The 23,146-nt window shown below is 41.9% G+C and overlaps 1 protein-coding gene across 44 annotated transcripts in view; it reads left to right on the forward strand.

Moving 5' to 3' along the window:
- Positions 1 to 23,146, forward strand: part of Rbfox1 (RNA binding fox-1 homolog 1) — a 2,075,913-nt gene that overhangs the window by 1,880,481 nt on the left and 172,286 nt on the right. For 39 of the 44 annotated variants that reach the window (XM_076937363.1, XM_076937366.1, XM_076937354.1 and 36 more), the window contains one exon: positions 16,796 to 17,035. In XM_076937363.1, coding sequence (XP_076793478.1) covers positions 16,796 to 17,035 — 240 coding nt within the window. Of the gene's footprint in view, positions 1 to 9,310; positions 9,337 to 9,882; positions 10,075 to 16,795; positions 17,036 to 23,146 lie in introns of those variants that run through there. The other 5 variants (XM_076937393.1, XM_076937385.1, XM_076937372.1 and 2 more) reach the window with 5 other exon arrangements.

The raw sequence follows: 23,146 nt of genomic DNA on the forward strand, positions 1-23,146 counted from the left end.
TCAGTGTATCTCCATTCCCAAGTAGTGCATCCGTTTGAGTGTGGGATTAGACTTTACTGGAAGTAGGGGCAAAATCAGTTACAGACCTTACAAAAATGGAGCCTATTTTCTTGGCTTCTCTGATCACATTTAAAAAGCAGTGAACTGTGCTGGTGCTACAGCTCAGTGGTGAACTGCTTGTGCAAGGCTCTGGGTCCATACTTACAGTGGGGGCTTTCATTACTTGCATGTGTATGGCAGGTATATGCTCAGTTGTGCTGTATTGGATGTGGAAATCCCATGAGGTTATAGTGTTCATGGATTCTGATGCCTAGCACTCTGTATTCCATTGTCTGCTTGTCATAAGCTCTATGTTTAGTTTTCTTTATTCCCCATGGAAAGTTTCCAGAAGAATGAGTGGGGTCCATAGATCATCAGGCATGCATACCCATTGTCATCCCTATGTTTGTGAGGTGATATAGATGGAAAATATAGGGCATATTGAACACAGAATATACACAGAGTTTACCTCACATCTCAAACAACTTGTATTAACTGCCCATCCTTTGAGACTTACTGAATGAGCTGCCCTTGGATACTTGTGTTAAATGGGCATGAAAGATGCTTACTACCCACCTCCCCGTCAGTATTGCATGCGAGGCTCAGGAAGATCATGTGGAGTTGCTTCCAGAAATCATCCATCCTACCCTTGGTTGAGATATTAGGAGGGTACCAGTAGAGAAATAAAACACCACTGGAGAAATAATGCCCCGTATACTACATGTATGAAGTGAAGGACCGTTTCCTCTTCATTTCTATCTCATGTGTTTGAGTTGCTTTGCATGAGACTGCAGCATCACGAAGGCAGTTCTATGATCTCCCTTTTCCATCTTCCTCCTGTGACTGGCATTTTCCTGGGAAGTGTCATTGCTGTATTTCCTCTGCATTGTGACCAACACGTGGGATCATCCACCCTGTGAAGGTCATGCTGGTTGTACTATGCTTCATGTTCTGTAAGACACACTGGGGCTTCTGACTTTAAAACCCTCAACATAAAGTAGTCGTCACTCCTACATGACAGAAATAGTCTCAATTTTGTCTTTTACTTCTCTTGCACTCTGTCATGCCATGTGTGAGATACCTTCCCCTGTTCTAACACCACATCTACCTTCCAGTTACTGTTTTGTCAAGTTGTTTCATTCCTGAGGTATTTCTTGCTCACTCTTCAACTCCCAGCTTAGACATCAGTTCCTTTCAAGGATGTTGGCCGTTTCAGCTCCCTTCCTTCTCTTCCTCAAGACATGTATCCCATTGTACAGAAAATTCGAACTCTGTTTTGGGACTCTAGCTCTTGGCAGTGTCTGGGCCCTGGCTATGTAGTTCACCACTGCTGCCCCTAGCTTACACATTGGAAAATGTGGGGTACCGAGCTACTGAAAAGAGTTGTGTGGATTCCATGTTGCTCCTTGCATAGGCCACAGCTCTCACTTGCTAGCGGCCTCTCCTGGTTTCCTTCCTTATATATCTGACAATAATTCATTTTATGACAGCTCTTTTTTTTTTCTAGCTGGCAAACTATTAGAGGCTAAAACTTATGCAACGCATAGTGAAAGACAAGGTCATACTTTGTCATCTTTGCCTGCTGCCATAACCAGATTAGACACTTTTCTACAAGTGAGGTGAATAACAGCCAATTGATATTTTTCATGTCAAACACCTTGATTACAAATGGTAGGTGAACATGAGGAAAATGTAAAAGATCCTATGACAACCTCCTGCCCTTAAGGAGTGTATAGTTGCCTGAGATCTCCTTAATATCCAAGGGACAATACTGATATTTAAAATACAAGCAGATTTCACTTTTATATACTCCTTGTAGATTGTATGGGAGTGGTGGGTTGTCTTAATCATTCCTTCTGCTGTGACAAAGCACCCTGGAGAAAGCAATGTGGAACAGAAAGGTTTATTCTGGCTCACAGCTTTAGGGTGTAGTCCATCATGGGAAGGAAAGGTCACATTGCATCTGCAGTCAGTAATCAGAGGGAGTTGAATGTTGGCACTCAGCTCACTGTCTGCTTTTCAATTAACAGAGGGTTTCAGCCTGTGAAATGGTCTCACCTACACTTAAACTGGGTCTGCCTACCTCAGTTAACCAAATCTGGATCATCCTTCACAGACCTGCACAGAGATTTGTTACCACAAAGAGTCTAAACCCCAATGGGTTGATAATTAAGTGTAACTAACCAAGGTATTCGTTGAGTCTTAACTGGGTCATGTTTCATCAAAACCATACAACAACTGACTGTGTATATATCTGGCTTTGAGAAGGGCTGGGAGATGAAGAAGATATGTTGATTCATGGCTACGTGACATATATTTTCTTGCGTGTAATATTAAGAAGGTTATCTGAACAGACCTCTTATTTCCTTGTATTCAGATGTCTACTTTTCACTTTGATGACACAGTTCTTTATCCATTACATCATCCCAATGTGGATAATGTATGGTTTACTTTTCAGCAGTGTGACTTACGTTCTCAATTGTCTTAATCTGGTAACAGATACTTCGTGACTTCTTGGTGACATTCATTTGTAGTCAGTAGTGCCCTTGGGTACTATTTTTCTCTACTTCCAGCATACTTGGTTTGTCTTATGGTGGTCCTCTCTCTTACTAAAAACTATATATCACATCCACAAAAACCTTAGTGTTGACTATGAAGGTGTAGGTGACATTGTTACTGTCCCTAAATCATATCTTGAGGGTAGCTATAAAGAAGCTACTGAAGAAAGAAGAACATCCACTGTAGTAGGCTTAGCGATGGAGAAATTCACTTCAAGTCATCTTAAACATGGAGTTGACACAGATTTGATGGTGGTAGTGGAGGTGGTGGTTGTTACAGCAGTGGTGGCGGCAGTAGTGGTGGTGGAGGAGGTGTTGCTGTTGATGATGCTGGTGGTAAATGGAGGTAATGATACAGGTGGTGGTTATGTCACAAGTGCCAGTGATAAAAAGAGGTAGATTGTGAAAATCATTTTTATAACTGAGATGGTTTTCATACCCAGGACAGAATAATTCTTAGCGAGTTATCATTTAAAATACATTTATCAGGGCCAGCAAGAGGACTTAGTAGGTAAAGGCATTTTCTATAAAAGCCTGATGATCTGAGTTCCTTCCCTGGAACCCATACAAAGGGAGAGGGAGAGGATAAACTCCACAGTGTGGTCTTCTGACCTCCAAACGCATGCCATGGCAATGTGCTCATATGCATTCGTATATGCAGACACTACTGATAAAGGAATAAGCATTAAAATGCAATTTATCGGGCCTCTCTTTTCTGAATACATCTTCTCTAATGTTTACTCTACTTCTTGTGTGTTCTTCTGTCTTTGTGCCCACATGACTGTATTTATGATGGTGGTGGGCTGTCCCACCTGTCACTCAGAGACTGATGGGGACAGCAGAAGAGGGTGGAAAGCCAGAGAAGCTGAGGTTTCTCCAACACAGCTATCATGACATCCAAAACGATGTCAACCTCATTTTCTGGTGCAAATGGTGTGTCAAAGGGGTAAGAAGTAACCCAGGAGATGACCACTGAAAGTTTAATCAAGGTTTCTTTGTTTGTTGTTGCTTTTTTTTAAAAAAAAAAAATCTGTATTTCTATACTTATTTTTAAAAACATTTAAAATAATAATGGTTAAAAAGTTAACCTCAGGGAACAGGAGTATATTGGAGCAAATTTTATCATGCAAGTTTGCAGTGATCTCTCAAGAATTTGCATAGTATCACAAAGTCCCTCATCTATAAAATGAAATAACACATTTGTATCTATACCATGAAACTGTAGGCTGCATCAAAAGAGTGACATTTTTCGATCATTTATAAAGATGGCTGGTGTATGCATCGTGCAAAGCTTTCTAATTATTCTATCACTAATTCTTCTATTACTAATGTTCTTAGCAGCTTCACCATCACCAGTAACCTTATTGGCTCCCCTGAGATCTGAAGCTTAGAGGGTAGGAAGAAAGTTATGACTTTTTAGTAACTGTTAGCTTTGCTGTGGAGTTTAGAGACAGTTTCCAGGTTTCAAAAAGTACTTTCGATTGAATGCTTCCAACAATATTCTTATCCATGTCAGCCCTTATCTGAGCATACTGAGGTCAACTGTCGCAAATAGGAAGGACCTAGTCTGGTTAGATGGCTGCATAACACCAAATCTTAAGCTTCCTTAAGGGATGTACTGAGACTGTTGACTCCTATGTAGATGAAGCTGGGTATTCCGAAGGGCAGTATTCAAAGAAAACAGTTCTGCCTTTTGCCTGTGTTCATGGAAAGCAGTAGTCCACATAGGTGGCTTGTCTCAAATAGAGAGGTCTAGTGGACACACTTTGTCTTCGAGACAAGATAGTCTACATTACTGTATCGGGTGATTCCAGTGTGGAATGAAAGAGAGTACTTCATATGTACTTCTATAGCTTGTCGCTATAGAAGACAGGCGTGATGTATAGTCTCTGTCTTTGTGACATGATATCGTATAGTAATATATGTGGTGATTCACCAATGCAGAGCAACAGGGGATGATGGTGACCATCATCTAGGTACTGTGTAAGTCAGACAGTGTTTCTATGGGCATAGAGATAGAAGCATGGCTCAATCCAGTAAACAGCGTGTGTGTGTGTGTGTGTGTGTGTGTGTGTGTGTGTGTGTGTGTGTGTGTGTACTTGTGGCTAGGTAAGATTTTTAAAGTCTAAAGCTGGGTCCCTCGTGTCCTGAAACAGTGATGACAAAGATGGGGAAACCTCCCTCCTCAGTGCCTATGGATGGCTGGCGTTTCACTTCTTCAGGACACTGGTAATCCTTTAAGAAACGTGCACTTTCCCCTTTGGAAATATCACCTCGGAAGCAACCCTCTCTAGGTCCCTGACTTGAACAGAGTGCCATAAATATTTGATGATTGCTAACTTTTAAGGAGTGGAGAAAAACAACCTCTACATTGCCTTCTGTAACTCCAAATGGAAAACTCAGGCTGGAACATTTGGCAAACATGACACCTCATCTTTGCAAGCCTGCCGCCCACTCAGGCGGTTTGTGTTTCTGGGGCTGCTGTTTGTCAGCCGTGGCGAGATGGCTTCTGTCCTCTTGAGCTTCCACAGAGAGTCGGGGGAAGTGAGATGAGACAAATTGCTCTCCCTGGAGTCCGTGGTATGGATTATTGTTGTCTTTGTTTCTTGTTTGCTGTGAACTCTTGACCTAAGGGCCTTTTCCCAGCACTCAGTTTAAGAGGTGCTTTTCCAAAAGCTGGAAGATTTAGGAGACTAAATTCTGTATGTTGACCAAATAGAGGTTAGCACTGAATTTACTTCTATTTAAAATGAAAAGTATAGGAGTCTAACAGTGGGGTAACTTCACTTACTAGTCCTAGGAGTGTGAGCACCTTCAGTCTCTTAACAATGATGAAGACAATGCTTCACTGAATCATCCATCATCAGTATTTAAGACAATGATTACCCAGTTAGTACTCAAGAACATGTTTTTGGGGCTAGAGATGTGGCTGTCTCTGTAGGTAAAGTGTCAGGGGAACCCAAGGGCTGGGGTTCAGAACCCAAGCACCCATACAAAAGTCAGGTGTGGGTCATGTGCTTTCAGCCCCTACACTGGGGGAACAGAAATGGTTAGAACCCAGGGCCTTACTGGCCAGCTAATGTAGCCAAAACAGAGCACTGTAGGATTAAAGACATGTTCTATCTTAAAAACTAAAGCGGGGAACAGAAATGTACCACCAAGTAGACCTCTGATGTCTACATCCTTACACAGGTATGCACCCTTACATATATGCACTCATGTGTAACACACACACATACACACACACACATACTCATGCTACAAAAAATTTCTGATTATTACCATCATCATCTCCATCTCCCTTCTCTCCATCTTCATCATTATAACCACCATAATCATCACCCTTCTTTCCTTTACGACCATTATCATTGCTACTAACACTATCTTCTGTACTACCATCATCACTTCCATCATCATCACCATTTCAACCATCACTGCCACCATCTGCAACACCTGCATCACCACAACCATCACCCCATCAACATCACCATTCCTACTTGTTCTACCCCATCATTATCACCACCACCACCATCATCACCATCAGCATTTTACCATCACCACCATTACCATCATCACCAGTCACCACCACCATCATCATTGCCATTCCTATCTTCATCCTAATTCGGAGTGTCTTCACTTTCACATGAATTCAATAAAGCAATTCTCTAACCCGACCAATATGGTTAAATTTCTGATCCTTCTGTTATCCAATGGCTGATTCACTAGAGTGAGTGGAATTGCTCTTACTCTAAATAAGCACATAAATGTACCTTAGTTTTATTATCTATAAAGAGGGCTGTAGAATTGGAATCTTTTATATATAAGATTGACCTACAGCAGGTAAGGGTCCATCACCAGGTCCGTGTTTGTGGGACTGGAAGGACCCAATTTCATCCCAACAATAGGATATAAACAAGACAACTTACAGATGATCAGATATGTACCTGCTGATATTCTCTGCCTGCAAAAGAATTACAAAAGTCTCATGATAAAGAATGATATATCAGCTGGGCAGTGGTGGCGCACGACTGTAATCCCAGCACTTGGGAGGCAGAGGCAGGCGGATTTCTGAGTTTGAGGCCAGCCTGGTCTACAGAGTGAGTTCCAGGACAGCCAGGGCTACACAGAGAAACCCTGTCTCGAAAAAAAAAAAAAAAAGAAAAGAAAAGAAAAGAAAAAGAATGATGTATCACTGTCTCTATTTTATGAATAAGGAAACTATGGCTCACAAGGATAAGACTGCTTGCCAACTTCTCCAGCTTAGTTCTCTTTGCTTCTCAATGCTTTACCTTGATCCCTTTGATGGTATTAATAAAAGGCTAGGTTCTAACAAATACTGGAAATTACTTAGTATTATTTTACTAAAAACGCTTTCTAGTCTATTGCTTCCCAGTACCATATAGTTTATTTCACTTAAAGAAGGTCACTGTGGATTTGGAGGGCAGATGGCTCATTGGTAAAGTATTTGCCAAGCAAACAAGAGGACTAGAATCCAGGTCCCCCAAATCCATGTGAAATCTAGGCACAGAAGCACATAGTAATGATTCCAGTTCTAGGGATGTGGAGACAGACAAATATCTGGAGCTTGCTAGTCAGACAGGCCAGCTGTAATAGTGGGCTCCAGATTCGGTGAGAGACCTTGTCTGATAGAATATGGTAAGGAGTGGCCAGGAAAGGCACATAAATTCTGCCTTACACACATACATATACTACACATATATGCACACACATATACACATGTTTGATAATACAACATATCACACATACCATCTGAAAGACCAACCTTCTCTTAGTTCAGTGAACCAGCTTGTTTGGGGAGACCATGGGCAAAGATTGGCATGGATCTTACCGTCTGGGATTCCAAGAAAGCCATTTTACTGCAGACCTTTGTTATTTGATGATTTGAAAAAAAAAAAAAAAACCCCAAGTTCTTGATGAGTCCAGAACAGTATCCATTTATTTGCTGATTGATTCTGCCAGAAAGGAGCTACTTTATTTGGCTATTTTGTTTAATAATTATGGTCAATTATTTTTAAGAATTTTTATTATCATTCCCAGGGAATTTATCCTCTTTGGACTTCTCTCTCTTTTCTCAGGCAGGGGTACAGAAGTTTGGTTTTATAGTTATCAGTAAGGACAAGAAACACTTGGCTCTTGACAGGAGTTGCTATCCACACATGCTGAACTGGACATACCTGGGTTCATTAGAGTAAGTGAATTAGAGCATCCAGCACATCTTTTCAGGGAGACTGAGTGCATCAGGATTTAGCCTCGACTCCCTGGTGCATTGGGCATGGTTGGGAATCTAAGGATGACAAGACTGATTTTTATCTTAGGTTTTTCTTTCTAATGCTAGATATCTGGGGATTTAAAAAAAAAAGTTACCAATCATCATGGGTTTTCCAGAATTAGTTCAAGAGAAAGACAGGAAGGTTGAAGGCCTGCAGGATTCTTTGGCCCTCACCCCCCCCCCCTTATCTAATTTAATTACAAGCGTAGTCAGCTCCGAATTCCCATCCACTCTCTCTATTCATGCAGGAGCTCTCTTTGCAGTGAGCTGTGTCAATGATAAGCAGCTGTCCACATGAAGGTGCACAGGACCCTGGAAACCACTCCTTTGATGGACAAGAAAGACATGGTCAAATGTAACTGACATTGTTTTGACGAACCTTTCTAATTGTTATGGTTTTAATAAAGATAGAAGAACCAAATATCTGCAGGAAAAAAAAAAAAAAAAAAAGAGATGGTGTGAGGCCTGAGCTGGCTCTGCAGCTGCGTGAGGGAGTGCTTTATTTGATGCTCATTTTTACTGATTGGAAGAACAGATCAAACAATAGGGTAGAAAGAGACAGAAGAAGCAAAAAAAAAAAAAAAAAAAAAAAGGCAGTAAGAGCCCTGTGCTTTTTGTTCATTGCATGCCTGATGGCTAGGGTTTGGGGTCCTGTGGGTTCCTTCAGTGACAGCATATTGATGCACTGAATTCTTATCTAGCTGGATGGGGTCAGGGATAGTGCTGCAGTTTAGGTCATTTCACTGCATAGGAGTCAAACCATCTGATAATTTAATCCATACCATGAATGCTTCTGGTCCTCGGTGCTTCTTTCCTCAATTTCAATTTGTTTTTTAGTGTTTAAATTATTTCAGTCTTCAGAATATCTCTTGATTGTTCCCATTTCACAGAAGCCAGGGTTGGCACCCAGAGTGGCTGCTGGTTGTCTAAGGGCACACAACCAGCAGGCTAAGAGTCTTCCTAGTAACCACCAGTGAGCACATCTTATGATCATTTTATGAGATTAACCACATATTATTTCACATGTTCTTTTGCTGTATTGTGTGTGTTCTCATGTTTGTGTATGCGTATGTTCATGTGAACATGCTTTTGCGTGTTCAGTGCAAGCATGGAACATGCAAAAACATGTACGTGTGTGTATATAGAAAAATGTGGGGGAAAGATACATGTCTGTGTGTGTGTGTTTATGCTCCCATGGTATACACCAAAAGACAACTTCAAGTGCCATTCCAAAAATTTTTTATTTATTGAGACAGGTCTCTCATTGGCCTATAAGTTTCCAAATAGCCTAAACTGGCTAGCCATAAAGCCATGGGTCCACCTGCCTCTGCCTCAACAGCACTGAGATTACAATCAGGTGCCACCATGTTGAGATTTTTATGGTTTTTTTTTTGTTTTTTTTTTTTCATGGGTTCTAGAGAAGTGAATCCTGGTTCTCATGCTTGCGAGGTAAGTGTGTTATGGACAGTGCCATCTCACCAGCCCTATTATGGTAATTATGTTATTTTTTTAATTTGCCTGTGACCATCGCTTGATCTCTTGGCGCACCCTTCATCCTCCTTTACCAGGCTCCCTGCTGTAGCCCCCAAACATTCCTTCTTCCTTTCTCAGAAAATGAAATAAGATAGTAGCAAGCTCCCCAGTGGATTTTATAACTTTGCATATCATATATTTAGTTTAGTAATGAAAAATTCCAGCTCCAGGCTATGCATAGAATAGCATTTCTAATGTTTTTTAAATAGCTATTAGTGTAGTGGAGCGGTGTGTGTGTGTGTGTGTGTGTGTGTGTGTGTGTGTGTGTGTGTGTGTGTGTGTGTGTGTGTGTGTGTGTGTGTGTGTGTGTGTGTGTGTGTGTTCATTCCCTTCCACTACATAATCATCTGTTCAGTGGTACACTCTGAAACCCAGAGCAGCAGCCAGAGGAGGAGCGAGCTGTGATTGATGGGCCAGGCCTCCCTTGCAGAAGAGTCCCATCTGGGGCTGGTTTTAGATGCAGTCAGATGTTGAGGGGGAGGTCAGCCAAGCAGCCTCAGCTCCCCCTCCATCAACACCCTGATCATTCTCATAGTACCCAGCCTGTACACCCTTGCTCCTCATCGAGCCTTGCTTTGGGCAGATGCTCTGTGGTGTGGGATTAGAACATCTGCTAAGTTTATGGAGGAGAGAGCATGCAGCATGGTGCAGCAGGTATTTCTGATTTTTCATTTGATACTGTGATTTGAATGGAGCAGAAGCATTGCCGTGTGGTTTTCTTTTAGTGTTAAGTCTGGGATTTGTGGAAAACAGTTTTCATCTCGCATCATCCCTGGTGAAAGGATAGCAGTGTTGTGGAGTGTGTGTGTGTGTGTGTGTGTGTGTGTGTGTGTGTATGTGTGTGTTTATGCACATGCATGAATATGTACACATGGGGGTTGGGGAAGCAGGTGCCCTTCGCATGGATCTGTGCTTGTTCTAGGACCAGCAAGTTAATGGTGTCATTCTGCATTTTTTCTCTTTGTTTTATTGCCCCTGGGCATGATGCATTTTAGCCCATTTCGGCTCAGCACAAGAGGCTTTCTCTGAATATGTGCAATTTCCTGCCAGAGAAGTAGATCAGAGCAGACCAGGTTGCTGAACTCAAGTAAAACAAACTGTCAGCAAGACTGCAAGCTGCAAGCAGCCACTGGGGATAGACAGGCTCCTCCAGAGAGTTCCCTTCAGTGCGTGCTTGCCGGGAGGGTCTTGGGAAGAACAGATGCTTCCGTCGACCATGTGGACATTTGTAATCAGTGGGCTTATTAGTTCTTGACAATTCCCACGCATTTCTTCATTCTAAAGGCTGGGATAGTCTGAGTGAGGGGCTTAAGGCAAGAAATAGGCAGAGGACAAATACACTCCAGGAGGGGAACATTTTAAGTTTGATTATAAAAGCTGAGGAAAACGCACAAGTATATGTGTGCACGCATGCACACACACACACACACACAGAGAGAGAGAGAGAGAGAGATACACACCCCTACCTGTAGGAACATGTTTAGTTCCTTTCAGGTCTGCCTTAGCTGCTGTGCGATCAGGCACTTTCCCTTCTCCTGCCACAGAAGGACTATGACTCTCCGTTAAAATATGGTCTGCATTAGTCTTTCAAGCCAACATGTTTTGCAAAGTCAGCCTGGCTGCCACTGATTGTTCTTGTGTTTCTCTAAGAGGAGTTCTACCAAACCACTCAGTATGCTACACAGCAGAAGGAGGATATCTGGAGCTTGGTGGAGGGGTGGGAAAAGACAATAAGAACAAGACTCTAGCTCCTGTGTCCACCTCAGAGGCAGAGTGTTGATTGTTTCTGGTGCCTATGAGAATACTCTGTATCTGAAGCCCGACTCTGTGAATGTATGCATACATGAAGCTAAATAGATTACGGCTCCTGTCTTAAAATAGCAATAATATTCTGTCTATTTCATGCTTCAGTAAAATACTTAAATTGAAATGACTTTTGGGGATTTTTTTTTCTTTAAGGGATAAGATTTATTTGCATCTTAATAATCCCTCTGCTCTTGGTAAACAAGAGGAAGAAACCCTTTGGAAAATCCTGTATAACATTGGGCCCCATGTCACTGAGCTGGTTTTGACTTCATCTTCTCCATCGAGAAGTTTGATCTATGAGGACAAGGACATCTCTTCTACACCTACCCTCATAAGCCTTTTTTAGCCCACACTTCCACACAGCTCCACCGTGGAGCATTGTGGGTTTTCAACCATAAGAGATCCTGACCTCTTCCCACCCGCCTTCCCCCTTTCCTTATATTTAGCAGCAACCTAAGACTGCCTTGGCAGAGGAAATTGGATGTGAAGTTTGCACAAGCTCTTGGAGTGCTTGCTTGGTGATGAGGGGGATACTTGCAAAGCAGAATCACCTCCCTATCAAGGAGGGACACCCACAAGCACCCTGACTCTGCAAGTATCCAGAGCTCTCCGACTGTTCCATTTATTTAGGGAAAAGTGGAGGCTTGGCATTGGTATAGAAGAGGCAGCTTCTGCAAATTTGAGACTGTCCTGCCAGGAACACTCTCAAAATTTTCCCTGTCCCCATCACCTACTGGAATGTAGCCTGCTACTTTAGCCTTCTACTAAGATCTTGTTCACGTACCTGGATTTTGCCCTGACCTGAAGTAGAAAGGGTGCTCCTACCAGTCATCTAATTTTCTAAGAAAATTTGTTTCAACCTAAGCTAAGAACCTAGGAGCATCACTAGGGATGGAACAAAGACATCTCTCAAGTCATTTGAAGGTGAAAAATACTTCCATAGGAAGTACAATGATCTTAATTAAATATTATCTGTAATTAGCCTAAAGTGCAAATGTTGGGAATATTAATTAGGGTCTCTCTGGAGCGGCTGTCGGTGTTAATAAGTAACTGTAGGGGGTCCTGCCAACATCTGTTTGAGACCTTCAGGTACAAGATGCTATACAGAGCCCAATGTACCTGAATGCTAACTACTGTCCACTTGGTTTTCCCTGTTTTGGTCCTTAGAGCTTGACACCTCGTGTCTGCCAGAGTGGCACAATCTTGGGAGATTCAGGTTCTCTGACTGCACAAGTACTCTTAGCTGGTCCTTGCCTACCTTGTGACAGAGTCAGAGGATTCTTAAGCCATGCCTTAAACCTGAGATGGCACAGAGGTTTCCCATACTGCTATGCCACCAGGTATTCAAGGTTACTGTGTGCATCTGGCAAACAGAATCACAGGTATCTTATACCCAGCACCTCAGCATCTAACTTCCCTAAAGTAGGAGGTGAAATGGGTTTAAGTACCATGATAAATGTCACAGAGGGGGATGTGAGCCTTCCATAAGCTGATCTGGCATGCACAGTAGATGATTTTCTTGCAAAATGAAAGCTGAAGATATAGCTGAATTTAACTCTTTGCTTTCTCATGACCTTTGTTCTGGATCTTGAATGGTTTTTTGTTTTGTTTTGTTTTTTTTTTCTCAGTTCTAGATGCAACTTTTCTGACTGCTAAGTTAAATAGATTAGGGGTCTAGTACGTGCAAAACAAGAATTCTAGACACCAGCAATCTTAGCATTTGGGGCCCATAGGTAGTTCATTGGGAAGAGAACCTAGTTTTTACACTACAGGGTTTTGGCGATATCACTGTTGGTCAAGGACTAAATGCTAAGAGCATAGCCATCCTGAGCTGTCAAGCCCAAAATGTCTGCCTCAAATCCCCTTGGAGTACCCATACATGTTTGAGAACTGTTGGCATAATGGACCAATCTTGAGGTGAAGAGCAATGTTGCTTAGCTTGTCTTCTGAGTACTAATGAGTAGAAGGGATGGCAGTCTGTGACTGTCTCTCTGTGTGTGTTTGTTTGTGTCCATGTGCCCATCTGAAATTATAATCACACATCTCTTGAAGGGGAGAACATTCCAGAAGAGAGATTCTAAACTATCGTGTGTACCATCATCACTGTTGCCAATATGGCAAAACAGCCAAGATCTCTCCTTTGCATAGACCGAACATGTCCCTTTTCTTTTCTTCTTGTGTGGCTGTTAGCCTCATGTCTCCCTCAAACTCTTTGTACAATAATGATTCCTTAGCTGGATTTCCCATTTCTACTGCTCTTCTGCCATAGCTGCTGGAAACATTTTCCTACATAGGTCCAGACAGTAAATAGTTTAAACTTTGAGGGTCATACAGTCTCTGTCACAGCATACCAACTCTGTGCTTGATGTACAAAAGCAGCTGTAGGCAATTTGTTAAACAAATGAACCCATTTATTGGATTAGGTACCAATAAAACCTTATTTACGAAAAGAAGCAGTGGTCCAGGTTTGCACCATCAGTTGTTTGCGAAGCCAGCCTCTGTTGGATGTGGTCTGTAATTCTCCCAGGAAAAGAAAAGTACTTAAGTTCCATACCAAAATAGCAGAGGAAGTACATGCACACACACACATACACATGTACGCACACACACACACACAACACACACACGCACACAAACATACACCTGTCGGACCCTTTGGATCTTAAGGGACAGAAAACCACCTTAAAGGAGACCCAGTAGCATCGCCCAGAGGCTCATATCTATAATCTCTGCTACTGAGATAGGAAAGGACAAGTTCAACTCCTACCTGGATGACCTTGTGAAGGAAACCCTGTCACAAAAATGAAAAGTAAAGCTGTACACTGGTGGCAAACCCCACTAATCGCAGCATGCAAGGGTCAGAGACAGATGGATCTCCGAGTTCATGGCCAACCTCATCTACAGAGTGAGTTCCATGACAGTCAGGGCTACACAGAGATACGCTATCTTAACAAAACAAGGCAAAACAAAACAACAAAACAAACAATAAAACAAAAGAGAGAGAGAGAGAGAGAGAGAGAGAGAGAGAGAGAGAGAGAGAGAGCACAACTCAGTAGTGCTAGTGCATTTGACTTGCATGCCTGAGGGGCCTGGGTTTTATCACTAAAGGGAGGAAAAAGAAAAATGAGAAGGGAAAAAGTGATTTCAGAAGTTTGAATTACACAAGATGAAGCTGCTCTGGGGAAGTCAAATGGAGAATTGAGATGTTGATTTAAACAGTCATGTATGATTCTAGGAAGATGGGTCCTAAAGTGAGATCTTCTCAAAAATGCATGAGCACACAGGTGTGTGGGCAAATGAGCAGAGGCTGTGGGGAGCTAGTGAGGTAGAGCAGAGAGGCCTTTTCCTGTTGTCTGTATGTATAGTGTCACCAAGTAATGTCTTAAACACGTACATTGTATGTTAATGGTAACTTAGGCAAGCTATTGGAAAAAAGAATTATACATATATGTATATGTGTGAATATGTATATATATATGTATATATATGTATATATATGTATGTTTGTGTATGTATTTACACATATATATGTGTGTGTATATGTATATATATGTATATATGTACATATACATACATACATAATCTTTTTCTCAAGCAAGGCTGTTTCCAAATGTCCATAAAAATAGATCCAGTCTTGATATGATGTCATAAAGACTTGAGTGCTTCCTGTCTCTCCAGCACCTTGGCACTATTTTGTTTTATGTAACTTCACCTGTACACAGGCCCCAGGCTTACACTTCTTTTTATGTAGCTTTTACTGTTTCTACTACTATATCACATTGGAAAGAGACCTTCCCGAACACTACAGCAAAATCCAGGCTGATAAGAACTCATTAGTATGACTAGAAAGAAAACTGAAGAGTTTGCTAAAGAGATGGTCATGAACCTACACTGTGAATGGCAGCTGATATCATGTGGCTGACTCTGGTGGAACCTCAGAGACCACCAGGGACAGAGTATAGCCACTTCTGCCATCCATGGGCTGAGGGTGAATGTCCTTCAAAATGGAAGATGGAGGCATCTTTGAAGAATTCAGTGTAGGCTCTGAGCATCAGTGAGACAGTACATGTCCTCTTCTGGAGTTAGATAGGCTTATGTAAACCACCCACCCTGGGCCATAGCTGACCTGCTGCTCCCTCAGTGCTACAGGAAAATGGTCAGAACAGAAAGAAGTGTGCTCTCTTCCTAGCAGCACAGATGTTGGGGCTGTTTTGGACGAAGAAAGAACTGGTGGAAATGTATTCCTTGTAATAGTATTTAAGCTTCTGCTAAGCTTCCTTCTCTTGCAAGGGCCAACTTCAACACTGTACAACTAATGGTCCTCAAGAAACAAAGGCGTGAGCTCTGTATCTGAGCTTTGCTTAAGTTACTGTAGTAGAGGCTGAGGTCTCCTGTTGATGATCCATAATGACCTTTGTACCCAGAATCCTTGCAGGATGACTAATGTAACGTGTCATTGACCATAGAAAATGGGAGAGGCCACTGTTAGCTAAGCTTAATTGCCTGCTTTTCTGCTTTCTTTCTTTCTCTCCTTCTTTCTCTCTTTCTCTCTCTCTCTATCTCTCTCTCTTTCTTTCTTTCTTTCTTCCTTTCTTTCTCTCTTTCTAGCTATACAACTACATCTCTTGAGACCATGCTCATTTTAAACCTCTGCACTACTTTCTTATGCCTTCTGCATATGTGTATCTAGAGTATGTGAGGCCTGGTGGAGTTATGGGGGTGGAGGTGGAGGGAGGGAGATGTTTCCAGAAATGGAAACATTTGAATTCAGGATTTTTTTTTAATTCTTTTGACTTGACTGTAATTATCATACAGAATGTTTAGGCTATAACTGAAGGGGGAATTGTTATATAATGTCCTGTACTTATGTATTTAAAAAAAAGAGATAGGATGATGTACATTGACTAATGACGCTAAGAGTTAACTAGCATCTAGCATCTAAAAGGGAGAAAGTGGAATGATTGGGGGCGGGGGTCTCTCTAAATTAAGCTCTACATTTCCATGACTATTTTTTTTATCACTGCTAAGGGCATCATAGATACAACAACACATAGATGCACACATACTGACACATGTGTAAACACACACACACACACACACACATACCCCACTGATAAGATCTTTACGGGGACTCTTCCAAATCACCCAGTAGTTGAATTTAGTTTCTTAAGCACACACTCAAGCCATTTGACTGCTCAGCACAATGTTAAATTAATACTTCACTGTCACCATAGACATCATGAAACAAGCCTTGTCCAAAATTGAGATGAAACTAAGAGGATCCAGCAGTGATGTACAGAGCTGACAACAGTCTCAGGAAGTAGTATTGAAGGTCTCGGAGAATGTGACGTCGTGTTCCTTTATCTTTTTTTTCTTTTCCATCTGTAAATCAATAATGATGATCATTATTGCTCATAGTGTGTGGTGAGGCTTGGCTGAGAGACCAACCTTTATGGCTCTACCTGGGCCCTAGAAAGAATGCTGGGACCCAGTTCTTGGACTGTGGGGAACAGTTCTGTTTGTGAAGCTCTAATGGTGTTCTCTTCCCTTCTTTCTTTCCCTCCCTCAGGGTAATCAGGAAGCAGCGGCCGCCCCTGACACCATGGCTCAGCCTTATGCCTCAGCGCAGTTCGCTCCACCCCAGAATGGCATCCCTGCAGAATACACGGCCCCTCATCCCCATCCCGCGCCAGAGTACACCGGCCAGACCACTGTCCCCGACCACACATTAAACCTGTATCCTCCTACACAGACGCACTCGGAGCAGAGCGCTGACACCAGCGCGCAGACCGTCTCCGGCACCGCCACAGTAAGTGGATACTACGTTCCCGACCTGGAGGGTGTTGTCCCTGAGCAGGTGCCCTAGCCATGTAGCTGGTAGTGTACAGTGTACCCTGTGCACTGGGGAGTTTGACAAGCAAAGCAGCTCTAAATCTCTCCATACACCACCAGCTTCCCAGAGATTTCCTTAGTGATTGGGTATCCTTATCTGTTTTGAAGAATGAGTTTTCTATAGCTGTATATATTAGTAAACAGACATGGCCATCTATTCTTTCTGTGTCTAACTTGATGTGTTCCCCACAATCCTAAGCTTTCTTCTCTTCCACAATGCCAGTGGAATGCATACTTTTTAAAACCATTTCATGGAAATGTAGGGGTCTGCCGATGTGGACAGAAGGTAGAACATTTGCTTAGCATGTCAGGTTCTCGGGTTCCATCTCCATCTCCGCAAAACATGCAATCGCAAAACAAATCAGAGCGCCATAACATGGACTCGTAGAGGTACAACAAATTTGCTTATTTTAGTGTATGATTTGCTGATTTTGAGAACACCTGTGCAACCATTGCCACAATTTGATTTCAGAGCATTTTTATTGACCTTAAATCAAAGCTAGTACCATTTCTAGGCCAGGCATCTTCATCTTGGCCTTGGAGACACATCTATATTCTGAGTGTCCACGCTTTCTGGTGTGTTATTTGTTTGTTGGATCAGGTCTGATGGAATCTAGGCTGACCTGCAGCTTCCTGTGTAGGTGAAAATGACTTTGAACTTCTGACCCTCCTTTCTGCACCTCTAAAGTCCTGGATTATGGGGCACACGGCCATGAGCAGTTTATGCAGTGCTAGCACTGGAACCCAGGGCTTGGTGGATGCTCGGCAAGCACTCAACCAACTAAGCTACAGCATCCAACTGTAGTTGGTGGGATTCTGTTGCTGGCATATACGGAAGAGATGGATGTGAGGGAGCATGTGTTGGACCTTAAGAATATACACTGAAAGTTGGATTGGAGAGATTAAAAAATAAGCAAGCAAACAGAACAAAAAGATACATTTTATCTATCACCACCCTATATTAAAACTAGGATAGTGGACCAGTATCAAACATGACATTAATAATTATGTTAAAATTAGATGGTGCTCATCTGTGAACTACCTATGATAATTAAGAATCTATAAACACATAGGAGAAATTGGGGAAAATGTCCTCTGAAAAGTTCCTTAGAGAAATGGACACATGTAACGTCTAGCATACAGCCTTTTAAAGGCTTAAGATAAGGTTCTCTTTTCCTTCCACATTTAAGGCCCTGGGAACCCAGAATACTTTATTGTGCACATAATACTTTTGTGAAATAGAGGAAATCACTGGGTAGCTTTGCTGCTTGACTCTGTATCTATTTCAGGAGCAGGCTTTTACCACAGTAAAAGTAGCACATACTCAAAAACTTTCTGTTTCCTCCACAGTCTGGATTTTGTTTCTATACAGTGTACATATCACCTATAATCAATGCCTAGTATACCAGACTCAGAGGCATTATTACATTCTCTGCAAGCGTGACCATCCCTACCATCTGGTTCCACAGCCTGTTTATCTCCTCAGAAACAAATTCTTCCAGCCGATCTCCCTGTCTCTCATCCCCTGTCAGTCCTCCAGTTCTCCAGCAGGCTGGCACCCACCCGTCTTCTTTCCAACATCTATGGATTGGCCTTTTATGGACAGGTCTCACCATCCCAGACTATACTACAAAGTGTTTGGTATTTGACTCTTTTCTTGGGGGTTTCAATGTTGCCATGGTTCCTTGGCATTGCTACTCTGTTGTGTGCAGAGTGCTCACTACTGACAGTGATCTGCCCAAGCACTGTGGGATGCTTCTCCCTTCTCGGTATTGGGAATGTTGCCACTGCTGTGTGGTTGGCCTTCCTTGGGATGTGTTCATTAGGTTGCTTTTCTGGATTATCAGGGTTTTGTGGTGGTCATATTGGCCAACAGGTAGGAGCTACAAATGCAATGGAAAGCACAAACAGTTGTCCACAGATAAACAATTTGTCTTAGATCAATCCAATGGAATAGAACTCATCAATGCAAAAGACTGAGCAACACTATGGATGAATTGAAAATAACAATGCCAAGTTGCAGAAAAGACAGTAAAAAAAAAAAAAAAAGAGGTGGTTTGTCATTTGTTGATAATTTTGTGATGATCAGGGGAGATAGGGCCTGGATATGATGTTTTAGAACTTACAAAATTCTTAGACAATAGTTATTAAGCTAATTCTGAGATGGTGAGGTTTAGGATTAGAGAAGCTACTGACTGTCAGAAACAGGGTACCGGATTACAAATGAAACCAGACAAGGGTGGGACCATGGAGACTTAGGACCTGAACTCAGTACATGGTTAACTTTGCAGTGTGGGGATTAGTGAAGGCCTGGGGATATGAAGGGTTTTTTTTTTTTTTTTTTTTTTTTTCTTTCTTTTTTCCCCCTGCTGAAGTTGAGCACCTGTGCCAGGAATACACTTCTAAGAATTCCTAGACTATCTGAAGGCAGGGAATCCCTGAGTTTGGAGAATGTGCTTATGGGGTGAGGCTGGCTATCACTTTTTCTTCTCTGGTCACATTTAAGTGATCCACACCGTGGGAGAGGGTGTGGTAGAAGAAAGATGATGTCTTTTCTGCTACAAATAATTAATGCAGATTCTTCTTCCTCTTTGGTCCCCAAAGGAGACTCTTATATGTGTCTGGGTATATGCTCATGCAGAAGTAAAAGGGAGACATTGAATGACTTCTGTCTCTCTTCACTCTAATCTCTTGAGACAGGATATCACACTGAACCTGGATCTCACTGTCTTTTCAGCTAGGTTGGCAGGCCACCAAGTCCCAGCTGTCTCCTGTCTCTAACCCCACAGCAGTGGTCTTACTGGCACACCATGAGCACACCTGGCTTTTATACATGCAGGCTTGCTACTGAGCTCAGGTGCCCAGGCTTATGCCCATCTGCTCTTTGCCTGCCAATCTCCTCTCTCTGCCTTCATCGCCTACTTTTGATTTTTCCTGATTTGAACTTGTCTATGACAAGTTTACTTCAAATTGTCTCTGTCTCCCGACATCTTAATGGAGTTGATTTCTCTTCTCCTCAAGTTCTACATGGCATGTGGAAGGAATTAAACTCTAAAGTAGGTCAGAACAATGCTTCTCTCAGTGCTGGATACATAGTCTTATATTGACAGAAAGTTACTGCTCGGCAGAACCTACAGCTCAGCTCTAGAACATGTACGTAGCACAATCCATAGGGAAAAAAGAAGCCATCAGTGGTAGGAGAATAGCTAAGATATCCCTTATAGGAAAGTGCTATCCTGGAATAACTATCCTTTGACATATATATCCATGATGCTTAATGTCATTTTAAGGACATTGTGGAGGCCACGCAGTCTCCATCCATATGGTGGCTCTAAGAACATCCAATATATGCACATGACTTAACACAAATTGCAGGATCTTAAAAGAGAGACAGTGAGCAACCTCGAGCTCCCAACCAGAGCTAAGTAAAGCAAGGACAGACAAGCCTTAGCAGGTTGTCTCTGCCATTCCTCAGGGGTTGAGACAATTCCCTGCAGGACGTTTTTCTGCTGAGTTTCTATTTTGTGTAGGATTCCAAACATATCACGGATCACGGTGCTGACAGAGCCATTGCTGTATTCTCCCGGATACTGTTCCTGACGAGGTATTTTACTCTTGACATATTATAATTAGAGATTTGCGAGTGGAGAATTCTCCTTGTATCTCCAATAGCAACTTGACTTCTATTTTTAACACCTCTGCAGTCTGCTTAAGTCTTCTACACTTTCCCACTCACTCTGAACTCTGTTAGGAGAAAGAACACAGGTCCTGGAGCCAAGTCTCTGAGCTTGGGCTCTGCTGACAGGAAGGAGAACTGTCAGAGAAGCCTCTGTGGTTTCTAGAAGGACTGTTAGCAATGTCCCCAGATTTTCCTAATACCATCAGACAGTTGAGAGAGAGTTGGTGATGGGGTCTTACTTCTCAACCTTTTGTGTAATTCCTTTAGATCAAGGAATGGGGCAGACAAACAAACCCCTTGCTTAAAAAATACCATCTTTTGTTCATTAGATATTTATTGTTCAAGCAATTAAACTTACAGTTTAATTGCTTACATGTTTTATGGCTGAGAAAATTCCATTTTCTCAATTTAGCACATTTTCATTATCTATTTATCTGCTGATGGACATGCAAACTGGTTTTACTTCCTGGCTTTTGTGAGGGATGCAGCAACCAACATGGATGTTCACATCTCTCTGTGGTATGGAGTGATGACAGAGTTATGTGAGCGTGTGCCCATATGTTCTATAGCTGTTTAGAGACGACATCATACAGATTTCCATAGAGGCTGCACAAGATCACTGACCTGCTAGTGGTGGGCAAGGACTCTGCCTTCTTGGAAATTGTGTAGAATTAAAAGTCATTGTGCAGCACAGTCAGGCAAACTCAGAAAGATAATTACATTGTTTTCCCTCATGTTCAGAACCTAGATTTGAAATTGTGGATATGTATATGTGTGTGTTCATAAAACAAGAAAGGGAATAAAAAGAAGGAAAGAAAAGACCTTAAGGGGCAGGGAAGAATGACAAAGTGCAATTGGTAGAGAGGGGAGGGATTTTCAGGGAGGAAGTGAGGTATCAGGAGGCAGGTCAGGGAACACAGAGGTGGCTATGAGGGACAGAGATATATTAGAACACACTAGAAAATGCCTATATATATGTATATATTATGATATATATTTTATGTTATATATAGTATATTTATATAGTATATTAACTTTAAATTGTAATTTAAACTTGCATTAGAGATCAAATCATTTAGGGTTGGAGAGATGGCTATTAGGATAAAGCATTTACTGAGCAAACATAAGAACCAGAGGCCAGATGTAATGCCACACAACACTTAGGGTAAGGGAGGGGCAAAGACAGATGGGTCCTAGACACTCCTTGACCTGCAAAATACCTGAAACACAGAGTTCAGGTTCAGTGAGCATCCCAGTCTCAGCAAGAAATGCAGGCAGTGATTGAGGAAGACACACACACACACACAATTGTTGTTAGATGTAAAAATAAAAAAAGAGTTTGTCTGCCTCTTATCATCAATGACTATCTCTTAGTATATCTTTAAAGAACATGGGTTTAAAATGTACATATTGGCTACTTAACTAGCAGAAACCCTTCATTGATTTGAACCGGAAGCAGTTGTTTGCTCATCTCAGTATAGCAGCCAACACTCAGTCCATAATTATTTCAATTGTACATCTCTGGGTATGACCATCTTCCCTTTAGAAAAGTACCTTAAGAATCAGCAGGATTACAGAGAAGAGAAACTCATTTGAAGCCTGTACAGACTCGCAGGCCAGGTTAGACTGTTGGTCGTTCTTTCATATTTATTTTACTTTGTTTTATTTTAGGGATTTTGTTTTGTTTTGCTAGAAACAGGGTCTTACTATGGCAATTGTCCTAACCTTGAAGGCACTATGTGGCTTAGGTTCTTCTTCTTAAGTTCTCAGTTTCCCAATAATTAAGATTACACACCCACACCACCACTCTTGATTTAAATCTTTTCGGTGGTATTAGTGCCCCTTGATTTGCACTGGGGATGTAAAGGGAACAAAGAGGCAAAGGATGTCAAGACTTTTAAACTGGCGTGGCTGAGTTCCACATTTGGGTCTTCTGGTGGTAAATTATCAGTCTCTGCCTACTCTCCATTTGTCCCCTTAAAAGTTTAGTGCCAGAGTCTAGGACAATAGACACAGAATTGTCCCCAAGTCTGATATTATTATTATTTTTGCACTCTAATTTCAGATCCTGGCCTCTGGGTTTGCCAATATCATCTGTCTCTCTAGTCCATCAGTTATAGGAATTGAGACCAGTTGATAGATGGACCTTTCTATTCTTGGGATTCTCATTGCCCCTTGTTTCCCTTGGTCCTCATCTCTTTCCTTGTAAAGGTCATCAGCCAATAATTTACAGAATACAGAATACTCATACAAAGTGCTTGTCCTTTGCAGAGGATTTCAGTCTAATGAATTATACTGGAAATTTGGCAAAATTGTTGAGAAATGACATATCTTGAAAATAGGATAGAG

This window comes from Arvicanthis niloticus, chromosome 6, assembly GCF_011762505.2.
Source record: "Arvicanthis niloticus isolate mArvNil1 chromosome 6, mArvNil1.pat.X, whole genome shotgun sequence".
NCBI classification, from domain to species: Eukaryota; Metazoa; Chordata; class Mammalia; order Rodentia; family Muridae; genus Arvicanthis; species Arvicanthis niloticus.